This window comes from Salmo salar, chromosome ssa23 (assembly GCF_905237065.1).
Source record: "Salmo salar chromosome ssa23, Ssal_v3.1, whole genome shotgun sequence".
NCBI classification, from domain to species: domain Eukaryota; kingdom Metazoa; phylum Chordata; class Actinopteri; order Salmoniformes; family Salmonidae; genus Salmo; species Salmo salar.
Genome location: NC_059464.1, coordinates 40,155,853 through 40,179,832, shown reverse-complemented (window position 1 = coordinate 40,179,832; position 23,980 = coordinate 40,155,853). Strand labels below are relative to the sequence as shown.

General features: G+C 41.4%; 1 protein-coding gene across 3 annotated transcripts in view; it reads left to right on the top strand.

Moving 5' to 3' along the window:
* The window catches only part of LOC106584588 (ATP-binding cassette sub-family C member 8), a 181,053-nt gene that overhangs the window by 126,050 nt on the left and 31,023 nt on the right, over positions 1–23,980 (top strand). For all 3 annotated transcript variants that reach the window (XM_014170042.2, XM_014170041.2, XM_014170048.2), the window contains 4 exons: positions 12,314–12,346; positions 19,480–19,521; positions 19,827–19,925; positions 23,654–23,738. In XM_014170042.2, the coding sequence (XP_014025517.2) occupies positions 12,314–12,346; positions 19,480–19,521; positions 19,827–19,925; positions 23,654–23,738 (259 nt within the window). The remainder of the gene's footprint in view (positions 1–12,313; positions 12,347–19,479; positions 19,522–19,826; positions 19,926–23,653; positions 23,739–23,980) is intronic.

The following is a 23,980-nucleotide window of genomic DNA, read 5'->3' as shown; positions in this document are numbered from 1 at the left end:
TAGATAATAAACAGTAACAGCAGCTTATGTGATGAGTCAAAAGAGTTAGTGCAAAAAGCGTCAATTAAGCTTTCCGGGTAGCTTTAGGTTAACTATTTAACTAACTATTTAGCAGTCTTATAGCTTAGGGGTAGAAGCTGTTCAGGATACTGTTGGTTCCAGACTTGGTGCATCGGTACCGCTTGCCATGCGGTAGCAGAGAGAACAGTCTATGATTTGGATGGCTGGATTCTTAGACAATTTTTAGGGCCTTTCTCTGACACCGCCTGGTATAGAGGTCCGGATGGCAGGGAGCTCGGCCCCAGTGATGTACTGGGTTGTACGCACTATCTTCTGTAGCTCGTTGCGGTCGTATGCCAAACAGTTGTCATACCAAGGAGTGAACCAGCTGTAGAAGCTGTAGAACTTTTTGAGGTTCTGAGGGCCCATGCCAAATCTTTTCAACCTCCTGAGGGGGAAGAGGTATTGTGACTCTTTATGACTGTGTTGATGTGTGTGGACCATGATAGTTCCTTAGTGATGTGGACACCGAGGAACTCAAAGCTCTCAACCTGTTCCTGGGGGTGTGCTTGGCCCTCCTTGGTCTTGCTGGCATTGAGGGAGAGGTTGTTGTCCTGGCACCATACTGCCAGGTCTCAATGTTGTCGGTGTTCAGGCCTACTACCATTGTGTTGTCTGTAAACGTAATGATAGTGTTGGAGTTGTGCGTGGCCACGCCGTCGTGGGTGAACAGGGAGTGCAGGAGGGGACTAAGAGCGCACCCCTGAAGGGCCCCTGTGTTGAGGATCAGCGTGGCATATGTGTTGTTGCCTACCCTCACTACTGGGGGTGGCCGTCAGGAAGTCCAGGATCCTGTTGCAGAGGGAAGTGTTTAATCCCAGGGTACTTAGCTTAGTGATGAGCTTGGAGGGCACAATGTTGTTTAACGCTGAGCTGTAGTCAATGAACAGCATTTTCATGTAGGTTTTCCTTTTGTTCAGGTGGGAAAGGGCAGTGTGGAGTGCAATAGCGATTGTGTCATCTGTGGATATGTTGGGGCGGTATGTGAATTGGAGTGGGTCCAGGGTTTCTGGGATGATGGTGTTGATGTGAGTCATGACCAGACTTTCAAAGCATTTCATGGCTACAGATGTGAGTGCTACGGGGCGATAGTTATTTAGACAGCTTACTTTGGCGTTCTTGGGCACAGGACTATGGTGGTCTGCTTGAAACATGTAGGTATTACAGACTGGGTCAGGGAGAGGTTGAACATGCCAGTGAAGACACTTGCCAGCTGATCAGCGCATGCTCTGAGTACGCATCCTGGTGATCCGTCTGGCCCCTGCAGCCTTGTGAATGTTAACCTGTGTGGCAAAGAAGGGGGTCGAGTGATAAATGGCAGATATGTGAGGGCAGAACTAATAAACATGCTCTGCCGATCACTAAAATGGCCTCCCCGATCAGAACTACAGATCACAAAATGGCCGACTGCCAAAACTACAATTCCCAGAAGCAAGGGGAACCCTCAGAAGGTGGAGTCGACCCACAAATAAAAGGTCAAGAAAAACCAGGAAGAGGGAGAGAGGACGGGAAGGATCTATGAACCATAGAGAAAGAGACAATCTACATTGGCTGGATTTACCGTGTACGAGCTGGACTGTTTTGGACTTACCTGTTGGCGTTTAGACCTGGACCTACCGAGAACCAGATTTGTGTACCGAACCCTGCTATCCTTGACCTTACCTGCGGCCTGGGTGGACCAGGACAGCGAAACAAACACACAGGTACTGTCATGTTCGAAAGAACTTTCATTCTGGGCTGACTTTGGTGACAGTTTCCCACTTAATTTGTGACAAACGCTCCTAACTTTGAAAAGGTTTTCCACACCTGTTTAAAGGCCTTACTCACATCAGCTATGGAGAGCGTGATCACACAGTCGTCCGGATCAGCTGGTGCTCTCATGCATAGTTCAGTGTTGCTAACCTTGTAGAACATAGAAGGTATTTAGCACCAACTCTCTGGTAACCTTTCCTGCAGTCAAATGACCAAAGTGCCCTCTAATGGCCACATGGGTGGAATGTTATTAATATGTTTTGTAATTTCAAAATTAATTAATAGGACCCATAGCGGCCATTGACGGCCTTTCTTTAAATTACTATAGCCTATAGCGGCCATCGACAGCCTTTCTTTAAATTACTATAGCAGTCACGTACAGCCTTGTTTATCTAACAATAATATCTGTGTCAATATCGCAAAATGAAATGGCTAACAACCTGTTGTTGTATTTGTGTGGCTGTTGTCATCAACCAGAAACCGGAAACAGAGTATGCTCTTATTTGACTTTTCAAAGAATGTGCTGATCTATGGTGTCAAAAGTGATGCTAAAGTCTAGCTTTTTCAGGAGAGGCTTTATTGCCACTTTTTTAGTGAGTTTTTTTACACAATCGGAGGATAGGGAGCTGTTTATTATGTTTAACATAGGAGGGCCAAGCACAGGAAGTAGCTCTTTAAGTAGTTTAGTTGGAGTAGGGTCCATTCGGAAGTTGGAAGGTTTAGAGGCCATGACTATTTTTGTAAATGTGTCGAGATACAGGATAAAAAAAACGTGTGTCTCCATTGATCCTAGGTCTTGGCAGTTCTTTGCAGACTCAGAACAAATTCGTTTTGTAGAAATATGCATATTTGAAGAGGAATCCATAATTTGCTTTCTAATAATCATTATCTTTTTGTCAAAGAAGTTCATGAATTCATCGCTGCTGAAGTGAAGGCCATCCTCACTTAGGGAATTCTGCATTTTAGTTAGCTTTGCGACAGTATCAAAATACATTTTTGATTGTTCCGTTTCTCTTCAATCAGGTTGTAAAAGTAGCCTGGTTGAGCAGCAGTGAGGGCTCTTCGATATTGCACGGTACCGTCTTTCCAAGCTAGTCAGAAGACTTCCAATTTGGTGGAGTATCATTTCCGTTCCAATTTTCTGGAAGCTTGCTTCAGGGCTCGGGTACTTTCTGTATACCAGGGAGCTAGTTTCTTTTGAAAAATGTTTTTTGGTTTTAGAGGTGCATCTAGCGTATTACACAAGGTTAAGTTTAGATCCTCAGTGAGGTGATAACAGATTTTTGTACTTCGACATCCTTAGGTAGGAGGAGGGAGTCTGGAAGGACATCTAGGAATCTTTGGGTTGTCCGAGAATTTATAGCGCGGCTTTTGATAATCCTTGGTTGGGGTCTGAGCAGATTATTTGTTGCGATTGCAAACATAATAAAATTGTGGTATGATAGTCCAGGATTATAAGGGAAAACATTTACATCCACAATATTTATTCCATGGGACAAAACTAGATCCAGGGTATGATTATGGCAATGCGTAGATCCTGAGACATGTTGGACAAAACCCACTGAGTCGATGATGTCTCTCGAAAGCCTTTTAGAGTGGGTCTGTGGACTTCTCCATGTGAATATTGAGGTCACCAAAAATTTGAATATTATCTGCCGTGACTTCGAGGTCCGATAGAAATTCAGGAAACTTCGTGAGGAACGCTGTATACGGCCCAGGAGGCCTGTAAACAGTAGTTATAAAAAGTGATTGAGTAGATTGCATATATTTCATGACAAGAAGCTCGAAAGACAAAAATGGAGTCATTTGTTTTTCTTAAATTGAAATTTGAGGTCATAAAACCGGTTGAAAGTTTCTATCGGCTGAATGAGCGACACCTGTTGAGCATGCCGACAGCGTTTCTTTCCAGAAGCCATGAGAAAATTGTTCGGCTGCGGGGACTGTGCCGGCGGATTAACACTACTACCTGGATTTAATGGTGGCACAGACACTGTATAATTTTTCCTACTCTTCAATTGCCCTTGCCTAACGATTGCGTCTGAAGCCGAGCTTGCGACTCTGCTATCCCCACCATAAGGCAATTGTTCTCCTGTAAACAGGAACTGCAATGAGAAGGCATAATGTTACTTTGCTTTTTCGGCTGGAGAAGGTTCTGCGGATGTCCAGATAAAGCGTCCGGGGTGAAAAAGTTAAATTAAAAAAGTAATGTGAGGACAAAACTAAGACATTGGTAAACTTGTTCAATACAGAGTTTGATTAAATGGTTATTAAGAGTAAAAAGCCCAAAAGTTTGGCAGGTAGCCAAGTAGCGACAAACAGCACAGAGACAATGCGGAAGTGCGTGTGTGTGTTGTGTGCGTATGTAGTGAATGTGTGTGGGTTTTGTGTGGGAGTGTCACTGTAGTGTGTGTGAGTAAATGTGTATATGTTGTCTATATACATTTGAAGTCGGAAGTTTACATACACTTAGGTTGGAGTCATTAAAACTAGTTTTTCAACCACCCCACAAATTTCTTGTTAACTATAGTTTTGGCAAGTCGATTAGGACATCTACTTTATCTATGATACAAGTCATTTTTCCAACAATTGTTTACAGACAGATTATTTCACTTATAATTCACCGTATCTATCACAATTCCAGTGGGTCAGAAGTTTACATACACGAAGTTGACTGTGCCTTTAAACAGCTTGGAAAATTCCAGAACATGATGTCATGGCTTTAGAAGCTTCTGATAGGCTAATTGACATCATTTGAGTCAATTGGAGGTGTACCTGTAAATGTATTTCAAGGCCTACCTTCACACTCAGTGCCTTGTTGCTTGACATCATGGGAAAATCAAAAGAAATCAGCCAAAACCTCCACAAGTCTGGTTCATCGTTGGGAGCAATTTCCAAACGCCTGAAGGTACCACGTTCATCTGTACAAACAATAGTATGCAAGTATAAACATCATGGGACTACGCAGCCGTCATACCGCTCAGGAAGGAGATGTGTTCTGTCTCCTAGAGATGAACGTACTTTGGTGCAAAAAGTGCAACTCAATCCCACAACAACAGCAAAGGACCTTGTGAAGATGCTGGAGGAAACAGGTACAAAAGTATATATATCCACAGTAAAACAAGTCCTATATCGACAAAACCTGAAAGGCCGCTCAGTAAGGAAGAAGCCACTGCTCTAAAACCATCATAAAAAAGCCAGACTATGGTTTGCAACTGCACATGGGGACAAAGATCGTACTATTTGGAGAAATGTCCTCTGGTCTGATGAAACAAAAATAGAACTGTTTGGCCATAATGACCATTGTTATGTTTGGAGGAAAAAGGGGGAGTCTTGCAAGCTGAAGAACACCATCCCAACCGTGAAGCACGGGGGTGGCAACATCCTTTTGTGGGTGTACTTTGCTGCAGGAGAGACTGGTGCACTTCACCAAATAGATGGCTTCATGAGGAGGAAAATGATGTGGCTATATTTAAGCAACATCTCAAGACATCAGTCAGGAAGTTAAAGCTTGGTTGCAAATGGGCCTTCCAAATGGACAGTGACCCCAAGCATACTTCCAAAGTTATGGCAAAATGACTTAAGGACAGCAAAGTCAAGGTATTGAAGTGGCCATCACAAAGCCCTGACCTCAATCCTATAGAAAATTTGTGGGCAGAACTGAAAAAGCGTGTGCGAGCAAGGAGGCCTACAAACCTGACTCAGTTACACCAGCTCTGTCAGGAGGAATGGGACAAAATTCACCCAATTTATTGTGGGAAGCTTGTAGAAGGCTACTCGAAACGTTTGACCCAAGTTAAACAATTTAAAGGCAATGCACCAAATACTAATCGAGTGTATCTCAATTTCTGACCCACTGGGAATGTGATGAAAGAAATAAAAGCTCAAATATATAATTCTCTCTACTATTATTCTGACATTTCACATTCTTAAAATAAAGTGGTAATCCTAATTGACATAAAACAGGGAACGTTTTACTTGGATTTAATGTCAGGAATTGTGAAAAACTAAGTTTAAATGTATTTGGCTAATGTGTATGTAAACCTCTGACTTCAACTGTATATATAGTCTAGTGAATGTGCGCAGGGTCAGTGCAAGATGGAGTCAGTGCAGATAGTCAATTAACGGTACCTGAACTATTTAAAAGTCTGGCTATTTAGCAGTCTTATGTTTTGGGGGTAGATGTCTTGGAGCCTGTCTGTCCAAGAGCCGATCATCCTGTACCATTTGCCGGATGGTTGCAGAGTGAACAGTCTATGGCTTGGGTGTGTCGTGTCTTTGGCTATGCCGGATTGAGTGATATGACATGCTAACCTATAAAATGATTTCTCTGTAATTAATATTACCTGATTAAGCTAATCATGTAAATGTAATTAACTAGAAAGTCGGGGCACCACGGAAGAACGTTTATAGAGCCGTTATCTTCCGAATAAACTCTTAAAATACTTTGTAATATTTTACATCGATAGCAGTCAATATTAACCCTTATCTTATTTTCAGTCTCATAATGAAAGTTGTAAATTCTTGGCTATCTTCACGAACCCTGGCTAACAAGTTGAATCAGCAATACAAAATTGGGTTTAATTATTTATTTACTAAATACCTAAACAATCACACAGAATTACAAATACACCGAATACATATGATGTCATACAGAAAACGTCCTGGTGGACGGAACCTGTATCATGGCTGGTTACACAAAGGAAAGGGGGTTGGGCTTGAATGAAAGAGCGGGAAGACTTAGGAACGAAGAAACAGCAGCTATGCTATCGTAAATACATTATCTTATGCATTCTAAATTACCGCCCATTTGGAAAAGGAAAATGCAATAAATATTTACTCTGAGCTGCGCTTCGGTAGATTGGTCGTAGATGCTGGCCGGGTTGGCCAACAGACCTTCCGTACTCGGAAGAATATCTCTGGTGGTGAATTGGATACGTGGTGGTATCTTCGTCCGTCTGTTAGACTGGATCTGTCGTCCGTCCTTTCCTAGCCCACGTCTACAGCAGCCACTGCTAACTCAACGGCTAGGAAGTAGCACTTCTGTAGTGAATAAGCTCAAAGTTCATACCAGTTCATACCATAGCTCACGCGGAGGTTGGCTTAGTTCTGTCCTTGACATGTGTGTCCTTCTAACGTAGAGGCTGCAGACCTCCCGTACTGGAACAACGTGGTTATCTTTTCGTCAAAGGCTTATATAGTGGAGAGGGGGGAAGCATGTGTTTCATCGTTTATAACCCCTCCTCTTCACAGGGGTGGGCCACTGATCAAGCAGGGCACTTTCCTTATGAAAACCCAAATCTCTCATTTGGAAGCTAAAATGACATTTAATCTCCTAACAAACAATTTCAATATCAAACATTTCAATTGCATAACAATTCCATGTTACTCTGATAACTAGAGGGTGTATACTTTCTCAGGTACAGTTTGTCGTCCTGTCATCAATCATAATGTCTCAGATGACAACCGAACCTTACATACATACTCATTACGTTCCCAAGCATATTTCCAACTGGTTTTATTACCAAAATATGGTTCCTTTTCCCCATTTGTTTGATGTTCCCAGACTCTCTATATTTAACACAGGCTATTCAAGTCCTTCAGTAGAGTCAGAGAGGAGAAAGGTATTTATGGGGGGGGGGGGGGGGGTCATAAACCTTACCCACAGGCCAACGTCATGACAGGTGGCTGGAGTCTTTGGCAAGGGGTGTCTGTAGTGACGCCTCTAGCATTGAGATGCAGTGCCTTAGAACGCTGCGCCACTCGGGAGCCCTTGCAGTACAGTGTCAGTTGGCATAACGTGATAGTAACTTGCAGTACAATGTCAATTGGCATTATTTGATAGTAACTTGCAGTACCGTGTCAGTTGGCATTATTTGATAGTAACTTGCAGTACAGTGTCAGTTGGCCTTAGTGGCCCTCAGTTGCTGTCTGTGTTTTTTGTCCTGCAGTCACAAGACATTGATCCTCATAGCTCATTCTAGTCTTAACACCTCCTCAATACACTACCTCACATTGTTTGCTTTTTTTTTAGACTGGTAAACGGAGGGGGATACCTAGTCTGTTGTGTAACTGAATGCAGTCAACTGAAATGTGTTTTCTCTGAATCAGAGAGGTGCGGGGGGCTCCCCGGCGCCCGGGGAGCAGTTGTTGTTGGGGGTTAACTGCCTTGCTCAGGGGACTCAGGTGTGTGTGTGTGTGTGTGCGTGCGTGTGTCATAGAGAACGGAAAAGGCTTCTAGTGGCCAAAAGGCCATTTTACCATGGGCAGCGCCATTGAGGGCTTCCACCATGCTACCACTATTTTAAAGTTGTCAACTGGGTGGGGATTCCTATGGGTTATAGCCTCAATATGGGTTGTAGCCTATAAATATGAGTCCTCTATCTATCTCTATTGTGTGTGTGTGTGATACTGTCGGGTTCTTACATGTCAGTCTTCTGGAATGTTTGGTGACCACTGTGTTCCCTGGCTGTGTCCCCTCGACAGGCAGCCATTTTAAATCCCTGGTGGTGTGAAAACACAGAGTGTAGAAGATGCCCCTAGAGTCAGATTGTTTCCTATCCTCCTAATGGTTATGGTTAGGAATTAAGGCTGGGTAATCTGATACTGGATTTTCAGCTCTCACTTCTCTGGCTGTGAACTCACTTCATCAGAAACACTGACCCAGGAACATGTCAACTGGTCAAGGCTAAAAATACAACAGTAGTGTCTACTGGCCTGGGGAAGTTCGAACTGAGCCTAGGATGGATACTCGAACAGCTGTCTACTGGCCTGGGGAAGTTCAAACTGTGCCACGAATACTCAAACAGCTGTCTACTGCACAGCAAAATCAATGGTGTACATTTAACTCTGAAAGTGTTAAATATACACTATTTTCAGTGAACATATGAGTCCCACTGTACTTGTGTTAAAATAACACTTTTGAAAGTGTTAAAGATTTAACTCTGCAGTGTACTCCATTCAACTCTTAAAGTGCTCAAATTAACTTAATTGGGGTGTTTAATTAGCTCTACTGTAGAGTAATCACTTGGCTTAGTCCTGACGCTGTTACACGTTCTCAGTGTAAAAATGAACACCTGTAGTGTTATTGTAAATCATTTTGGGGAGTTGTTTTAACACTGTGTGGTGTAAGGCCTGATTTGCATATTTCCCAGGGCTCCTTTTACCCAGAGGGAATTGCAGTTACCACCCATGACTATATGTGTTAGTGACAGAGACATGGTTATTGAAATCATTCTTCTAAACTAACGGGACACCTGTCGACAACATCCAGTGAAATTGGAGGGCGTGCAATTCAAATAAATAATCGTAATATTAAACATTTATGAACATACAAGTATCTTATATCGTTTAAAAGCTTATATTCTTGTTATTCAAACTGCATTGTCCGATTTACAATAGGCTTTACAGCAAAGGCATACCATGCAATTGTTTGATGGAGCCCCACATCAACATATTTTTTTACATATTTTTCAACCAGCACAGGCTTCATAAAATTACAAATAGCGATTCAATAAATCACTTACTTTTGAAGATCTTCCTCTGACTTGCAATCCCAAGGGACCCAGCTACAACATGAATGGTCGTTTTGTTAGATAAAATCCTTCTTTATATCCCAAAAAGTCAATTTGGTTGGCACCATCAATTTCAGTAATCCACTCGTTCAACATGCAGACAAAGGAGTCCAAAAAGCTACCGCTAAACTTTGTTCAAACAAGTAAAACTACGTTTATATTTAATCCTCAGGTATCCTAAAATGTAAATAAACTATACTTCTTTCCGTATGAAATATTATGTTCAATAGAAAAGTAAAATTAGTAAACGCGCGTCCTCTTCGTTGCGCGCCAACAGACTGATATTGTATCGTGACTCTGTGTACAAGAACTGTAAATTCTTGCTTGTTTTTGAAGAAACACGCCTGAAACAATGAACAAAGACTGTTGACATCTAGTGAAAGCCATATGAATTGCTATCTGGGAGCTGGAATTACATAGAACCCATAACATTCCATTATAAGAGCCTGGGAGCTCAAAATGTTTTTATTACTGGTTTGTTTTTTGCCTGCCATATCAATTGTGTTGTAGTCTCATGCATAATTTTAACATTTCTACAAACTTCAAAGTGTTTTCTATCCAATGCTACCAATTATACGCATATCCTAGCTTCTGGGTCTGAGTAACAGGCGGTTTACTTTGGGCACATCAGTCAGGCGGAAATTGAGAAAAATAGACCCTATCCCTAAGAGGTCTGTGGCTTTCACCAGGTGAGCGAATGCCATCATTAAAATGTATGACAATACATATATCACAAGGCCTTACTTTGATGGCCTAATTTTACCCAAACACAGTTGTGTTTAGAAACCCCTGGTTTACAGGCCAAATGAGGCCTGCAAGTCACATTATGCTGCCTTGCAAAGTGATGTGTAATAGCTATTGGAATCCAGTCAGCATAAGGCTGTCAAACAGATGGAATGACTGGTAGGAAAGTTGATAAGAAGACTAACTATTTAAACTGGGACAACCATTTCAGTAACGGATGCAATAAATCAAACTAACTGATTGGATTAGTTTAGAAAATATATGCTATTTATCTTTGTGTAGCATAAGATTCATCAATCAATGTACATGCAAAACCTCAGATATTAAAGGTCCTGAAAAGTAATTCTGAAAAGTACTTTTTGACCTATATGGCACATGGAAATCATAAGAGGGCGGTTTACAGAGATAGGTGGGATAGACTGAGAGTAGCCTGGAGGTGAGTTTAAAAGCTCATATTCTACAATAGTTATGACTGAAAACACAATGTATAAATACTATCTATCCAGATGTAATGTATATCAAATTTACTTTATTCTTGCTATGTAACTACTGTCAAATGTGTGTAGAATGTACATGTAACAAGAAAAGAAAAACCTATATAACAAAGTGTATATTTGTCCTCCCAAGAGGGGTGGTGGTGGATGGGCAAAAAAAACGAAATACATTTTCTCTCATGGCTAACGACCAGGAAGTTTGAAAAGACAGGCTGAGTGGGCAGGGAGCTTATATTCATGATCTCGCCTTGACTGACAGCTCTTTGAAAAGCCTATGTTGAGCAACTTGAATGCAGTGAGCAGTGTTGCAGTAAAATCAACTCAATCAAATGTGGTGATACACAAAGCAACTCAAACAACATTTAAAGTGCATCAATGAATATATATTATAGTCACCTATTTGGCATATGTGATGTGGTTCACAGCAGTACTAACGGATGTGTTGACTTAACTGCGTGGGAGTTTTGTTCCATGCTGACTGAAGACCTGGCTATCCTGTAACTAGCTAACTAGACACAGATGAAAGGGAAACATATAAGTATCTTTGCCATAGACGAATAGGATAAACTTGTAATTTTATTAGCTGACACCCTACAGTCAAATTTTGGCACCAGTAGAGTAGCTATCTAGCTATATAAACCACACCCCTCTGCAAACACACCTTCTCAGATGTTGTTTACGAGGCGGTACTTATTTAGGTAAGAGAATATCATGTTACCATTGACGTATAAAATGAGAGTTAAGGTGATGTGACCTTGTCCTCTTAATAATGAATCCATGAGGGAGGGGACCGGTAACTTTAGGATCAAACTTTATCAATGTTGAAGCAACAGTTATTTGTCATACTTTGGTCAACCTACTTTCATCTGGTTCCTTCAAATATACTCACATTTCATGAAAAACATGATTTTGACTGTTCATGACCTTTAAAAACAATGGCAAAAATTCCACCTGTAGTAGAGCATGATGGGAAATATGATAATGATGGCCGTGGTTTTGATGGGAATGTTTTACTCTCCAGAGTGTAAAACAAGAACTCTGGTAATTAGCACCAACACTGGGGGCTCTTTTACATCACTTAATGTTAATTTGACTCTTCACTGAGTTTAGGATGGGTACTCAAACAGCTGTCTACAGGCCTGGGGAAGTTCAAACTGAATCAGGAGTACTCAAACAGCTGTCTAATGGCCTGGGGAAGTTCAAACTGAATCAGGAGTACTCAAACAGCTGTCTACAGGCCTGGGGAAGTTCAAACTGAACCAGGAGTACTCAAACAGCTGTCTAATGGCCTGGGGAAGTTCAAACTGAACCAGGAGTACTCAAACAGCTGTTTACTGGCCTGGGGAAGTTCAAACTGAACCAGGAGTAAAACAGATGTCACAGTGAATTGGAGACTATGGGCAACAGAGGTTGGGTCAAAGATTAAAATTAAATTGTTTTATAAATTGGGCATTTAGTACTTCTGTAACTGCAAGAGTTCATAGTTTTGAGATATGTGGCTTCCCTGTGGCTCAGTTGGTAGAGCATGGTGTGTGCAACGCCAGGGTTGTGGGTTCGATTCCCATGGGGGGCCAGTACAATAAGAGCATCTGCTAAATGACTAAAATGTAAATATATTGTCATTAATAATATTCTACCTTTTGACATTGAAATTACCTCTGTTTTTTTCTCCTCCCTTTCTATTGTCTGCAGCTGGCCCAGCCTGGACTCAGAGGGAGATGACAGGTATGTGAATGTGTTGAATCACAGGAACATTTCCATAGTTCTAGGTGTAATCCATGTCCACGCAATATGACCAGGAGTCACTGATAAACAGCACATCAACATCAGTTACGTTTAGAAGGCATTTCCCAGTAGGCCATACACAGTGTTTATTTCTCTAATTGAAGTTTATGAAGAATGATAATGAAATTCACATAAGAATTGGTAGGTAACGTAACCTACTAGATATGGACCTGTATGTAGAGGTAGGTAACGTAACCTACTAGATATGGACCTGTATGTAGAGGTAGGTAACGTAACCTACTAGATATGGACCTGTATGTAGAGGTAGGTAACGTAACCTACTAGATATGGACCTGTATGTAGAGGTAGGTAACGTAACCTACTAGATATGGACCTGTATGTAGAGGTAGGTAACGTAACCTACTAGATATGGACCTGTATGTAGAGGTAGGTAACGTAACTTCCTAGATATGGACCTGTAGAGGTAGGTAACGTAACCTACTAGATATGGACCTGTAGAGTTAGGTAACGTGACCTACTAGATATGGACCTGTAGAGGTAGGTAACGTAACCTACTAGATATGGACCTGTAGAGGTAGGTAACCTACTAGATATGGACCTGTAGAGGTAGGTAACGTAACCTACTAGATATGGACCTGTAGAGGTAGGTAACGTAACCTACTAGATATGGATCTGTAGAGGTAGGTAACGTAACCTACTAGATATGGACCTGTAGAGGTAGGTAACCTACTAGATATGGATCTGTAGAGGTAGGTAATGTAACCTACTAGATATGGACCTGTATGTAGAGGTAGGTAACGTAATCTACTAGATATGGACCTGTAGAGGTAGGTAACGTAACCTACTAGATATGGACCTGTAGAGGTAGGTAACCTACTAGATATGGACCTGTAGAGGTAGGTAATGTAACCTACTAGATATGGACCTGTATGTAGAGGTAGGTAACGTAATCTACTAGATATGGACCTGTAGAGGTAGGTAACGTAATCTACTAGATATGGACCTGTAGAGGTAGGTAACCTCCTAGATATGGACCTGTAGAGGTAGGTAACCTCCTAGATATGGACCTGTAGAGGTAGGTAACGTAACCTACTAGATATGGATCTGTAGAGGTAGGTAACGTAACCTACTAGATATGGACCTGTAGAGGTAGGTAACCTACTAGATATGGACCTGTAGAGGTAGGTAACGTAACCTACTAGATATGGATCTGTAGAGGTAGGTAACTTAACCTACTAGATATGGACCTGTAGAGGTAGGTAATACCTACTAGATATGGACCTGTAGAGGTAGGTAACGTAACCTACTAGATATAGATCTGTAGAGGTAGGTAACGTAACCTACTAGATATGGACCTGTAGAGGTAGGTAACGTAACCTACTAGATATGGACCTGTAGAGGTAGGTAACGTAACCTACTAGATATGGATCTGTAGAGGTAGGTAACGTAACCTACTAGATATGGACCTGTAGAGGTAGGTAACGTAACCTACTAGATATGGACCTGTAGAGGTAGGTAACGTAACCTACTAGATATGGACCTGTAGAGGTAGGTAACGTAACCTACTAGATATGGACCTGTAGAGGTAGGTAATCCTACTAGATATGGACCTGTAGAGGTAGGTAACCCTACTAGATATGGACCTGTAGAGGTAGGTAACGTAACCTACTAGATATGGACCTGTAGAGGTAGGTAACGCCTACTAGATATGGACCTGTAGAGGTAGGTAATGTAACCTACTAGATATGGACCTGTATGTAGAGGTAGGTAACGTAACCTACTAGATATGGACCTGTATGTAGAGGTAGGTAACGTAATCTACTAGATATGGACCTGTAGAGGTAGGTAACGTAATCTACTAGATATGGACCTGTAGAGGTAGGTAACGTAACCAACTAGATATAGATCTGTAGAGGTAGGTAACGTAACCAACTAGATATAGATCTGTAGAGGTAGGTAACCTACTAGATATGGACCTGTAGAGGTAGGTAACGTAACCTACTAGATATGGACCTGTAGAGGTAGGTAACGTAACCTACTAGATATGGACCTGTAGAGGTAGGTAACGTAACCTACTAGATATGGACCTGTAGAGGTAGGTAACGTAACCTACTAGATATGGACCTGTAGAGGTAGGTAACGTAACCTACTAGATATGGACCTGTAGAGGTAGGTAACTTAATCTACTAGATATGGACCTGTAGAGGTAGGTAACGTAACCTACTAGATATTGTCACGGCTCCTCCTCTGCAGTGCAGGGGCGGTTCCTCCTGCAGGCAGAGGAGGGTCATTAGTGATTGAAGCTGGCGTGATTGGAGCCACCTGGGCTCAGGGTATAAAACTGCTCCACTTCTCTCTCTCTCTCACTCTCTCACATATGCATCACCGTCACAACAGCTCAACTTTCCATCAATGATATCACTCACAGCATGACCCACGCGCACACACAGAAAGGACAGACATGGCTGGTGTCCCTGTCATTGGATAATCTCTCTCTCTGTCCTGCTCCGCTACTTTTTCTAATAAAACACTCAACTCTGTACTATGCTAAGCTGTTTGTCTATGTGCATTTGTGCGAGCATGCTTGTGTGTGCACCTGCTGGCAGAATCCAGGAAACATTCTCTGGTCTGATGAAACCAAGATTGAACTCTTTGGCCTGAATGTCAAGCATCACATCTGGAAGAAACCTAGCACCATCCCTATGGTGAAGCATGGTGGTGGCAGCATCATGCTGTGGGGATGTTTTTCAGCGGCAGGGACTGGGAGATTAGTCGGGATCGAGGGAAAAATTAACAGAGCAAAGTATACATACTTGATGAAAACCTGCTCCAGGGCGCTCAGGACCTCAGAATGGGGGTGAGTGTTCACCTTCCAACAGGACAACGACCCTAAGCACACAGCCAAGACAAAGCAGGAGTGGCTTTGGGATAAGTCTCTGAATGTCCTTGAGTGGCCGAGCCAGAGCCCGGACTTGAACCCAATCGAACATTTCTGGAGAGACCTGAAAATAGCTGTGCAGCGACACTCCCCATCTAACCTGACAGAGCTTGAGAGGATCTGCATAGAAGAATGGGAGAAACGCCACAAATACATGTGTGCCAAGCTTGTAGCGTCATACTGAACAAGACTCGAGGCTGTAATCGCTGCCAAAAGTGCTACAACAAAGTACTGAGTAAAGCGTCTGAATAATATGTAAATGTAATATTTCAATTTTTTTTTTTTTATACATTTGCAAAAATATCGAAAACCTTGTTTTTGCTTTGCCATTATGGGGTATTGTTGTGGGATTGATGAGGATTATTATTTTTTTTTTAATCCATTTTAGAAAAAGGCTAATGTAATAAAATGTGGGAAAAGTCAAGGGGTTTGAATACTTTCTGAATACACTGTATATGACCATACACAAGGAATGTGATCAATATTTACAGTAATATATAAAAACACACAATATTCAATTAGGATAAAAAACTATAGTTTGGACATTTTGGAACTATAAAAACATTTTTAAGTCGAACTCCTCGTTAAGGCCAAGAGGAGACGTGTTGAGCCTGTGGAGCCAGAAAGATTCACTTTGAAGAAGATTCCTCTGTGTCCCCTCCCTGGCGTGACATCTTGACCATTTCTATTCCAAATGAACAGCAACTTTTTTTTTTTTTTTGTCTCACCTGTCCATATATTGCTGCGGTGCTCACTGATCCAGATCTTAAGGCGTCTATGGGTTTTCCCTATGTAAGTCAGACCACAGGGACATTTCAACATGTAAACAACATTGGTGGACATGCAGGTAATCAGGCTTTTGATTTGAAACCTTTGTCCTCTGCAGGGGTGGGTAAATTAGTCACATTTATACTTGAAACTGTATTGCGCACCATTGGCCACATTTATAATTACTATCCGGAATCTTGTCCAAGAAAGTTTCCTATTTTCAGGTGGATAATCAGAGTTGACCACAATGTCTCTCACGTTTTGGGTTCTTTTAAAGACCGTACATGGGGGATATTCAAAGATAAGTTTTAATTGTGGGTCAATGTCAATAATGTACCAGTGCTTCCTGATATTGTCCTTAAATGCCTTCCCCAATGGTGCATATTGGGTGAAGCATGATGGGACACGTTCTGCTTTTTTAAAAACTTTTGGTTTAAGGCTTTCCTACCCTTCAAAATTATCATTGGCATGTTTTACCCAATTGTCTTTGTACCCTCTTTCATTCAACTTTTGTGTGAGGTCTGTGGTCTGTCTCTGGTAAGAAGCATCAGAGCGGCATATTCTTCCGATGCGGCTGAGTGGACTTACGGGAGAGTTTTGATAAGTGGACATGGATGGAAGCTGTCACCTCTAAGGAGAGTGTTCCTGTCTAGGTTTCCTATAGAGATCTGTAGAGAGGGAGGTTTTAATAGGAGGTCCTTAATAAGCATCACATCAAGACCACCAAGGTTATAGCTGCTAACCTGTGGTTGCTCTGGTGCATCCCAGATGACCGTTAGTGTTAGATATTAGATCGTTAGATATTTTAGGGGATGTGGTTGTGTATGAGGTAGTGTCAGAAATATAATTAGTGTACACTTGATGGGCAGCAGTGCATAGTAGTTCAAAAGAGAAATTAGTGTGCATCTGTACTTCTCTTTGAGGCAGTGCTATACAGTATACAGCCTGTAAACCATACTTTTACTCTTTCTACCACTTCTTATAATTACTACTTTGTGCAGGGACTGGGAGACTAAATCAATAATGAAGTTGTATCATTCCGATCAGTTATCATCATCATCATATCTTTGAATTACATGTTTTTTATCCAAAGTGATTTTACAGCTCATGCATAATGTGAATTATTAATAAATCTACACTGTAGACCGTAGACTGGTATCTGAGCTCAGTGTCCCACATGAGACCTCAACACAAGCTCCACTTATGGTGTTATTAGGTAAATATTCCCTCACTGCTACACCTTACTTCCAACTTCAGGTCCCGAATCCTTCAGGTGCGAAGTGAAATTGTTATTTAAGTGGACATTAGGATTCTCCCCTTAATCTCCAGGGACCACTCCACCTAATCCACTGTTTAATCACTCACAGCAAATTATCCAGTGTTAAATGTCATGTCATGTTAACACTATCATGTTGATTTAACACTGGACCAGTGTCTATACGGGTTCACACTTTCCACTGTTAAATGAACACTGTGCTTAGTGCTGACGCTGTTACATTTTGTCAGTTTAAGGGAATTAACACTTTATACTGTTTTGTAGTAACACCTCATAGTATTTTTAAACATTATGCAAAGAGGTCCGTATCACTTGACAAGGTCACTCATGTTGGATTAAACATTACATTAACAAGTCTTGTACTGACACATTCTTATATACACTTTTACAAAGACTTCAGGACTAGCAGCAGACATGCTCAAACTTGAATTAACATAACCATAGACCAATTAAACTGGTACAACACTTCTACTCACGGGATGCCAAAACGAAGAAATTAAAAACCACGCCCCTACTAAGCCATGCCTCTAATATAATTTCCTAGTGTGCCTTGGCTTTTTGAGTGAATTGTAGAGTTACCACTAGTGATGTTACTTTTGATACTGGAACTCCGAGGTATGTGTCAAAATCGCTAAGCATTGTACTTCAAAGCAGTGTGCCAATGCATGTATCATTTTGGTGTTTATTCGAACAACCACCTGATTGGTTTTGTATTGGTTTGGTAGAAGACAAAAATGCTACGCTGCTCACATGCTACAGGGTGTGGGACGTCATCTATAATAATTTGTCTGCTCTAAATTATTTTGACCAGCAGGTGCCACTAGTGTACACTGTGTTCAAAGCCTCGAGTAACGAACCTATTTTTGACACAATTGGCTGGAAAACCTCAATGCTTCAGTAAGCTTAATTTCCCCCTGACTAGCTACCACCCATGGCTATATTTGTGAGATAGAGACAGTTGTTGAATTCGTTCATTTTCAGTCCTGTGGCATTCACCAAATGAGTTCCTAGATGTATATTATCATTACACTTGAACTCTTTAGGACAGTAAATTAATGATATCACAATTGTAACGCCCTGGCCATAGAGAGGGTTTTTTGTTCTCTATTTTTGGTTAGGCCAGGGTGTGACATGGGTGGGCGTTCTAGGTTTCTTTTTCTATGTTGGTGGTTTTCTTTGTTTCGGCCGTGTATGGCTCTCAATTAGGAACAGGTGTAGATCGTTGTTGCTGATTGAGAGTCATACACAGGCAGCCTGTTTTTCCTTTGGGGTTTGTGGGTGAATGTTTTCTGTTTAGTTTGTATCCTGACAGAACTGTGGCTGGTCATTTTTTGGTTTCGTTTTGTATAGTGTTCATTCGGTCATTAAACCTTACAAGATGAACACATCCTCCGCTGCACCTTGGTCTCATTTCAACGACGGCCTTTACAACAATGCCTTAGTTTAACAGCCAAGTTTTACCCTAACACAGTGGTGTTAGGAACCCCTTGGTTTACAAGCCACATCAGGCCTGACAGTCAAATTATGATGGCTTGTAAAGTGACGTGTAATTCCTATTGGAATCCAGCTAGAGTTAGGACATCCAACAGTTGGATTTTTTAGGCGATGGCTGCAGGATGAAGTTGGTGAAGAGCAACTGCAGAAACTTAAAGTCGACTGCAGTCAAAATTTCATGACTATTGAACACATGACTTATGTAAAGTTCATGCAGTTGACATGTAGACCCAAGTCGGACAGTTTTTGTCCCCATAATGCAACACTTTGAAAGCCAACGATGGTCACTTGACAAAAGTGAGCTGCTCGAACGCGCCCAATATGTCACAAATGCACCAAGACACAATAACAGAGTACATACATCAACAGCAAATCTAGGCATCATGTATTCAGCTTTTCTCAACAACTCCTCTATACTCAGTGTGTCAGAGCACCCAGTTGATGAGTCTGCAAACAACAGGAAGTAATACAAAGGTTTTTTTATTTATAGACACACTTAGATCTAATGAATGATGTTCTTCTACTGCTCATGTAGGGCAACATGATGGCCCTGTTTTGGTTTGTGATGCTGACTGTAGACATTACTTGGGCTAACGATGTGTGTGTGTGTGCATGCGTGCGCATTTTCCATTGCAGCCCCACATCAGACAAAGATGCTGCTGGTGATGGAGATATCCAGTAAGCACACACAACATGATTCCTCTCACCAGATGGTCACTATGGAGATGCTGTATATCACTGTTATCACAATATAAAAGAATACAGCCAGTATCTAGTCAATACAGTGAATTACAGATAATACCTTGCTATTCCATTGTTATTGAACAACACCGAAAGCAATCCAAAACCACTTTACCTCGCTCGTTGCAGACCTTGTAACAAAGTATAATATGAATACATGACAACAGCTACTTTGGATGATAGTAGTGCTGTATCCCTGGACAGGAAGTGTTCAGTTGTTGACACTGTGTTTATCTTGGCAGGAAGAGAGGCTCTGTGGCCTACGCTTCCCAGAAGCCCTGGCTGCTCAATGCGACGCTAGTGGAGAACATCACCTTCGAAATGCCCATGATCAAACCCAGGTGAGACTTGATTATAAACTACTTGTAAACCATTAGAACAAAAGTGAAACATGGTATCTACACTGTAACAAATGTATGTGAAGTTACAACAAAAATGTTAGCTACTGGAATTCTATAGTACAGTACAGTAAAGGGTGCTGCATTATGGACCCCCAAGGCCCAAGTGTTACTTGACCTCTGATTCAGGCCATTTTGCCCTCGCACCCAGCCGCAAACCACCACCCGTGGCACAACACCATATGTTCGCCCTGCCACTGGATGGGCACTGTGACACACGCTTTTTTTTATCCTAATGACAAATGGTTTCCCAGAAGAGCAGGAAGCCTGTGTTTATGGTCCTATCTCCTCTCTCTCTCGGCTTAATGGGCCTGCTGCAGAAAATATTATCTCATGGAACCCTGATTTCTCTCTGTTGGTGTGGAGACACATAAAAGAGTAGTGTTTACCTACTCACACTGGTTACTTTTCTCTCTCTCTCTTCCACTCACTCTCTCCTCTCTCTCAATTCAATTTAAGGGCTTTATTGGCATGGGAAACATATGTTAACAATGCCAAAGCAAGTGAGCTAGATAATAAACAAAAGTGAAATAAACAATACAAATTAACAGTAAACATTACACTCACAAAAGTTGTCTCTCTCCGTCTCTGAGAACAGTGGTTGAGCAAGCGCTCTTTTTCTCTCCCTCCCTCCCCCCTCTCTGTTTCTCAGAAAACAGAAGCTGATCGTGGACACAAGAAATATGTAACTAACTTTGACGTTTTAGTCGTGCAGTTTTACATCTAACTAAGATGTTGCAGTATTTCTCAATGAAAAAATGTGCATGAAAACAAGTCATCTCTCATTGAATGACAACAAAGACTATATTGAAGAATAAAGTCTTTGTACACTTCGGCTCCCAAACTTCGGCTGGCCTTCAGAAAATAAATGGTGTGCCCGAACAGCTGAAAAAACCCTTACTGAAGTCCAAAACTAACAAAAACTACACAAAATGTCTTCGTAATATATGCTGGAACTCTTCCGAACTGTTTAGGCTGGGAAGCATGTGGGTTAATAACCACCCCAGGTCCAAACAATCTGTAGTCTGCCCAATATGCTGAGGGCTGCGGGCTCCGACAGAGATTATTGCGGTGCAGTCTACATTTATCATGCTGCAGATGGTCAGACAGACAACTTTGGGATAATAATATTTTTATGAATTAGCCTACACTCTTAAAAATAAAGGTGCAAGCTGGAACAGAATAAGGTTCTTGAGAGCGATGCCATAAGGGAACTATTTTAGGGTCTCCAAAGAACCCCAAATGGGAGGGTTCTTTGACAAACCCTACAAACATCCAAAACCAGAAGTGTTTTGGCCCTACAGGAACAGAATTCAATAGCCATGCTGTAGGGTTTTAAGCCTTATTTGCATATTTCCCAGGGTTACCAGTACCACCCATAAAGTGAATATGTTGTCATAAAGATTTATTTACAAAATACATTTTTCATAAAGCCTTCTTTTAAAGGCCTAGTTTAACCCTAATACAGTGGCCATATCAGGCCTACAAGTCACATGATAATGACTTGCAAAGGGATGTGAAATTCCTATTGGAATCCAGCCAGAGTAGGGATAGCCTACATTTGGGATTTTTAGTCACCTGCATTCAGAAAGACTGCCAGGGTTGGGAAGATTAAGATATGACAATACCTTAAACATCTAAACTGGGCCAAACATTTCAGTAACGGGTAAAATAAGTAGCAGATTAGAATAGTTTAGAAAAATCTATGTTATATATGCAAAAACATAGATATTGAAACATACAATTCTACAAATCAACCTGCAATAGAGCATTCTGGGAAATACGATAAAGATGGACGTGGTTATATTTCAACTCTGGTTATTAACACCAACACTGGGGTTGTTTTACATCACTGAGTGTTAATTTAACTCTTTACAGTACCCTAGAAATGTTACACTGAAAAATAAACCCTAGTTAACACTGGCCAATTTGATGTGTGCTATGAAAGGGACACATCTGCAGCCTTCCATACATTTCAATAGCCTTTTAGATTTCTGCAAAACAGTAGATGCCACGTCAAGAACCCCACACATAAAGGGAAACTTTATCGACCTCCCCAGTCAGATGAACTCGTTGATACCATTTTTGTCTTTGTGTTCAGTATGAAGGAAATTAGAGGTAGTTTCGCAAGCCAATGCTAACTAGCATTAGCACAATGACTGGAAGTCTATGGGAATCTGCTTGCATGCTGACGCAAAACTACCTCTAACTTCCTTCATAGAGATTTGTGACATATCATACGTTTAGAAAATGTGTAACATATTGTACATTTTCCAAATTCATAACATATCATTTGAATTGTAAATTGTAACATATCATACGAAATGGGTGATGGACATCAACAAAATAATACATACCATACAAAACGTAACATATCATGCTAAATGGAGTGTCCTGGATTTACATACAGAATAATACGAAATGCTCTGATCAGGTTGGTTTTTAGTGTAACTTACTGGCAGCCAGTTACCTATAAGTTACTGTAAAACAAGTCAGTGTGTTATCGTAAAAGCACTTGTTTACAGTAATGTACTGTTAAACCAACGTTTCTTTGTTATTTAAGGTAACATACTCTACCTGTTTTACAGTAACTTACAGGTAACTGGCTGCCAGCAAGTTACTGTAAAAACAAGTTACGGTTTTTACAGTGTAAGCTATATGCATGGACAGAAGCACGGGGAAGTTTAATAGACCTATCTTTCCAAGGAAATTAACTTCTTAAATATGATGCGGCTATAGTTTACAACTAGTAAGTAGTAAATAGGCCTATTGATCACCCGTATTTCTCTTCATGTGAAACTCGTCCCGCTCCTAAAAGTAGGCTATACATGCAAGACGTAGTTCAAGCGAAAGTCCAACTGTGCTCTTTTCAAACTACCTCTAGCCTATTGGCTGATATAGCCCAGTAATACCGGTGGCCTAATATAATGGAATCTCTGGTCATTTAAACTATTTTTTTCTTAGGTTATTTTGCGCATTTGGTATTGCCTTTAGGGCGCAAAATTGCTGGGACCATTGCTGGCTAACGAGCTGCGTCAAATATGACAAAATAAAATTGCGGGACTGCAGTTGGGGTTTGGGACCAGTTTTTGCGGAAGCGGGTGGGTGTCGGACAGAAAGTCAGCGGGTGAGGTATGAAAAGCTTGGGGTGCGAGTGGGAGGGAGATGAAGAAATCAGTATTCTACTCTAGGCCTTCCTTCCAACAGGCTCCTGTCTGTTTTATTCTCTCCTTCAGGCTTTTCTTGTTCTCTGACCTCTCAGTTCCCTCACTAGCCCCTCTCTCTTTCTCTCTTTTCTTCATCTCGCTCAAATAAAGCCCCTAGGCCTGATTTATCCAAACAGACAATTAATTTCTTCTTAGAGTTTCAGCCTGAATACAAACTGAGAATAATATACTTTTGTTGACTGGGTTGCTGCACAACCACTGTTGGTATCCATAGTTACCATACATCTGAATGACCATGAATTGAATTGCCACTAAAGCATACTTCAAAATAAGTGGAGGTGGTGTCTACTAGTCCTCATACAGTATCAGCTTTCACCCAGCCAAGTAACCTTATTGACATTGCAGGGTCTTTGTTTTAATGTCACAGTTGTCATCTGATTATCTGCAGGGTCTTTGTTTTAAAGTCACGGTTGTCATCTGATTACCTGTTTCGGTGTTGCCCAGGTACAAGGCTGTCATTGAGGCATGTTCCCTACAGCCGGATATCGACATCCTGCCACATGGAGACCAGACGGAGATTGGAGAGAGGGTCAGTGACCAGCACCGTCTCTGTTTCTGTTTCTGCCACTGTTTCTGTCACTCAGGACCACCTGTGCCTGTCTCTCTTCACTCTCAGTAACTAACTGACAGTCAGGACTGCATGGTAATACTATTTAGGTATAACCTTTATGTATTCAGGTTTGTCCCGTTGAAACAGAATCTCTGTTACTAGTGATGCCTGTCACCACCTGTCTCGTGTTGATGTTTATATGTACCACCATCATCAGAGGC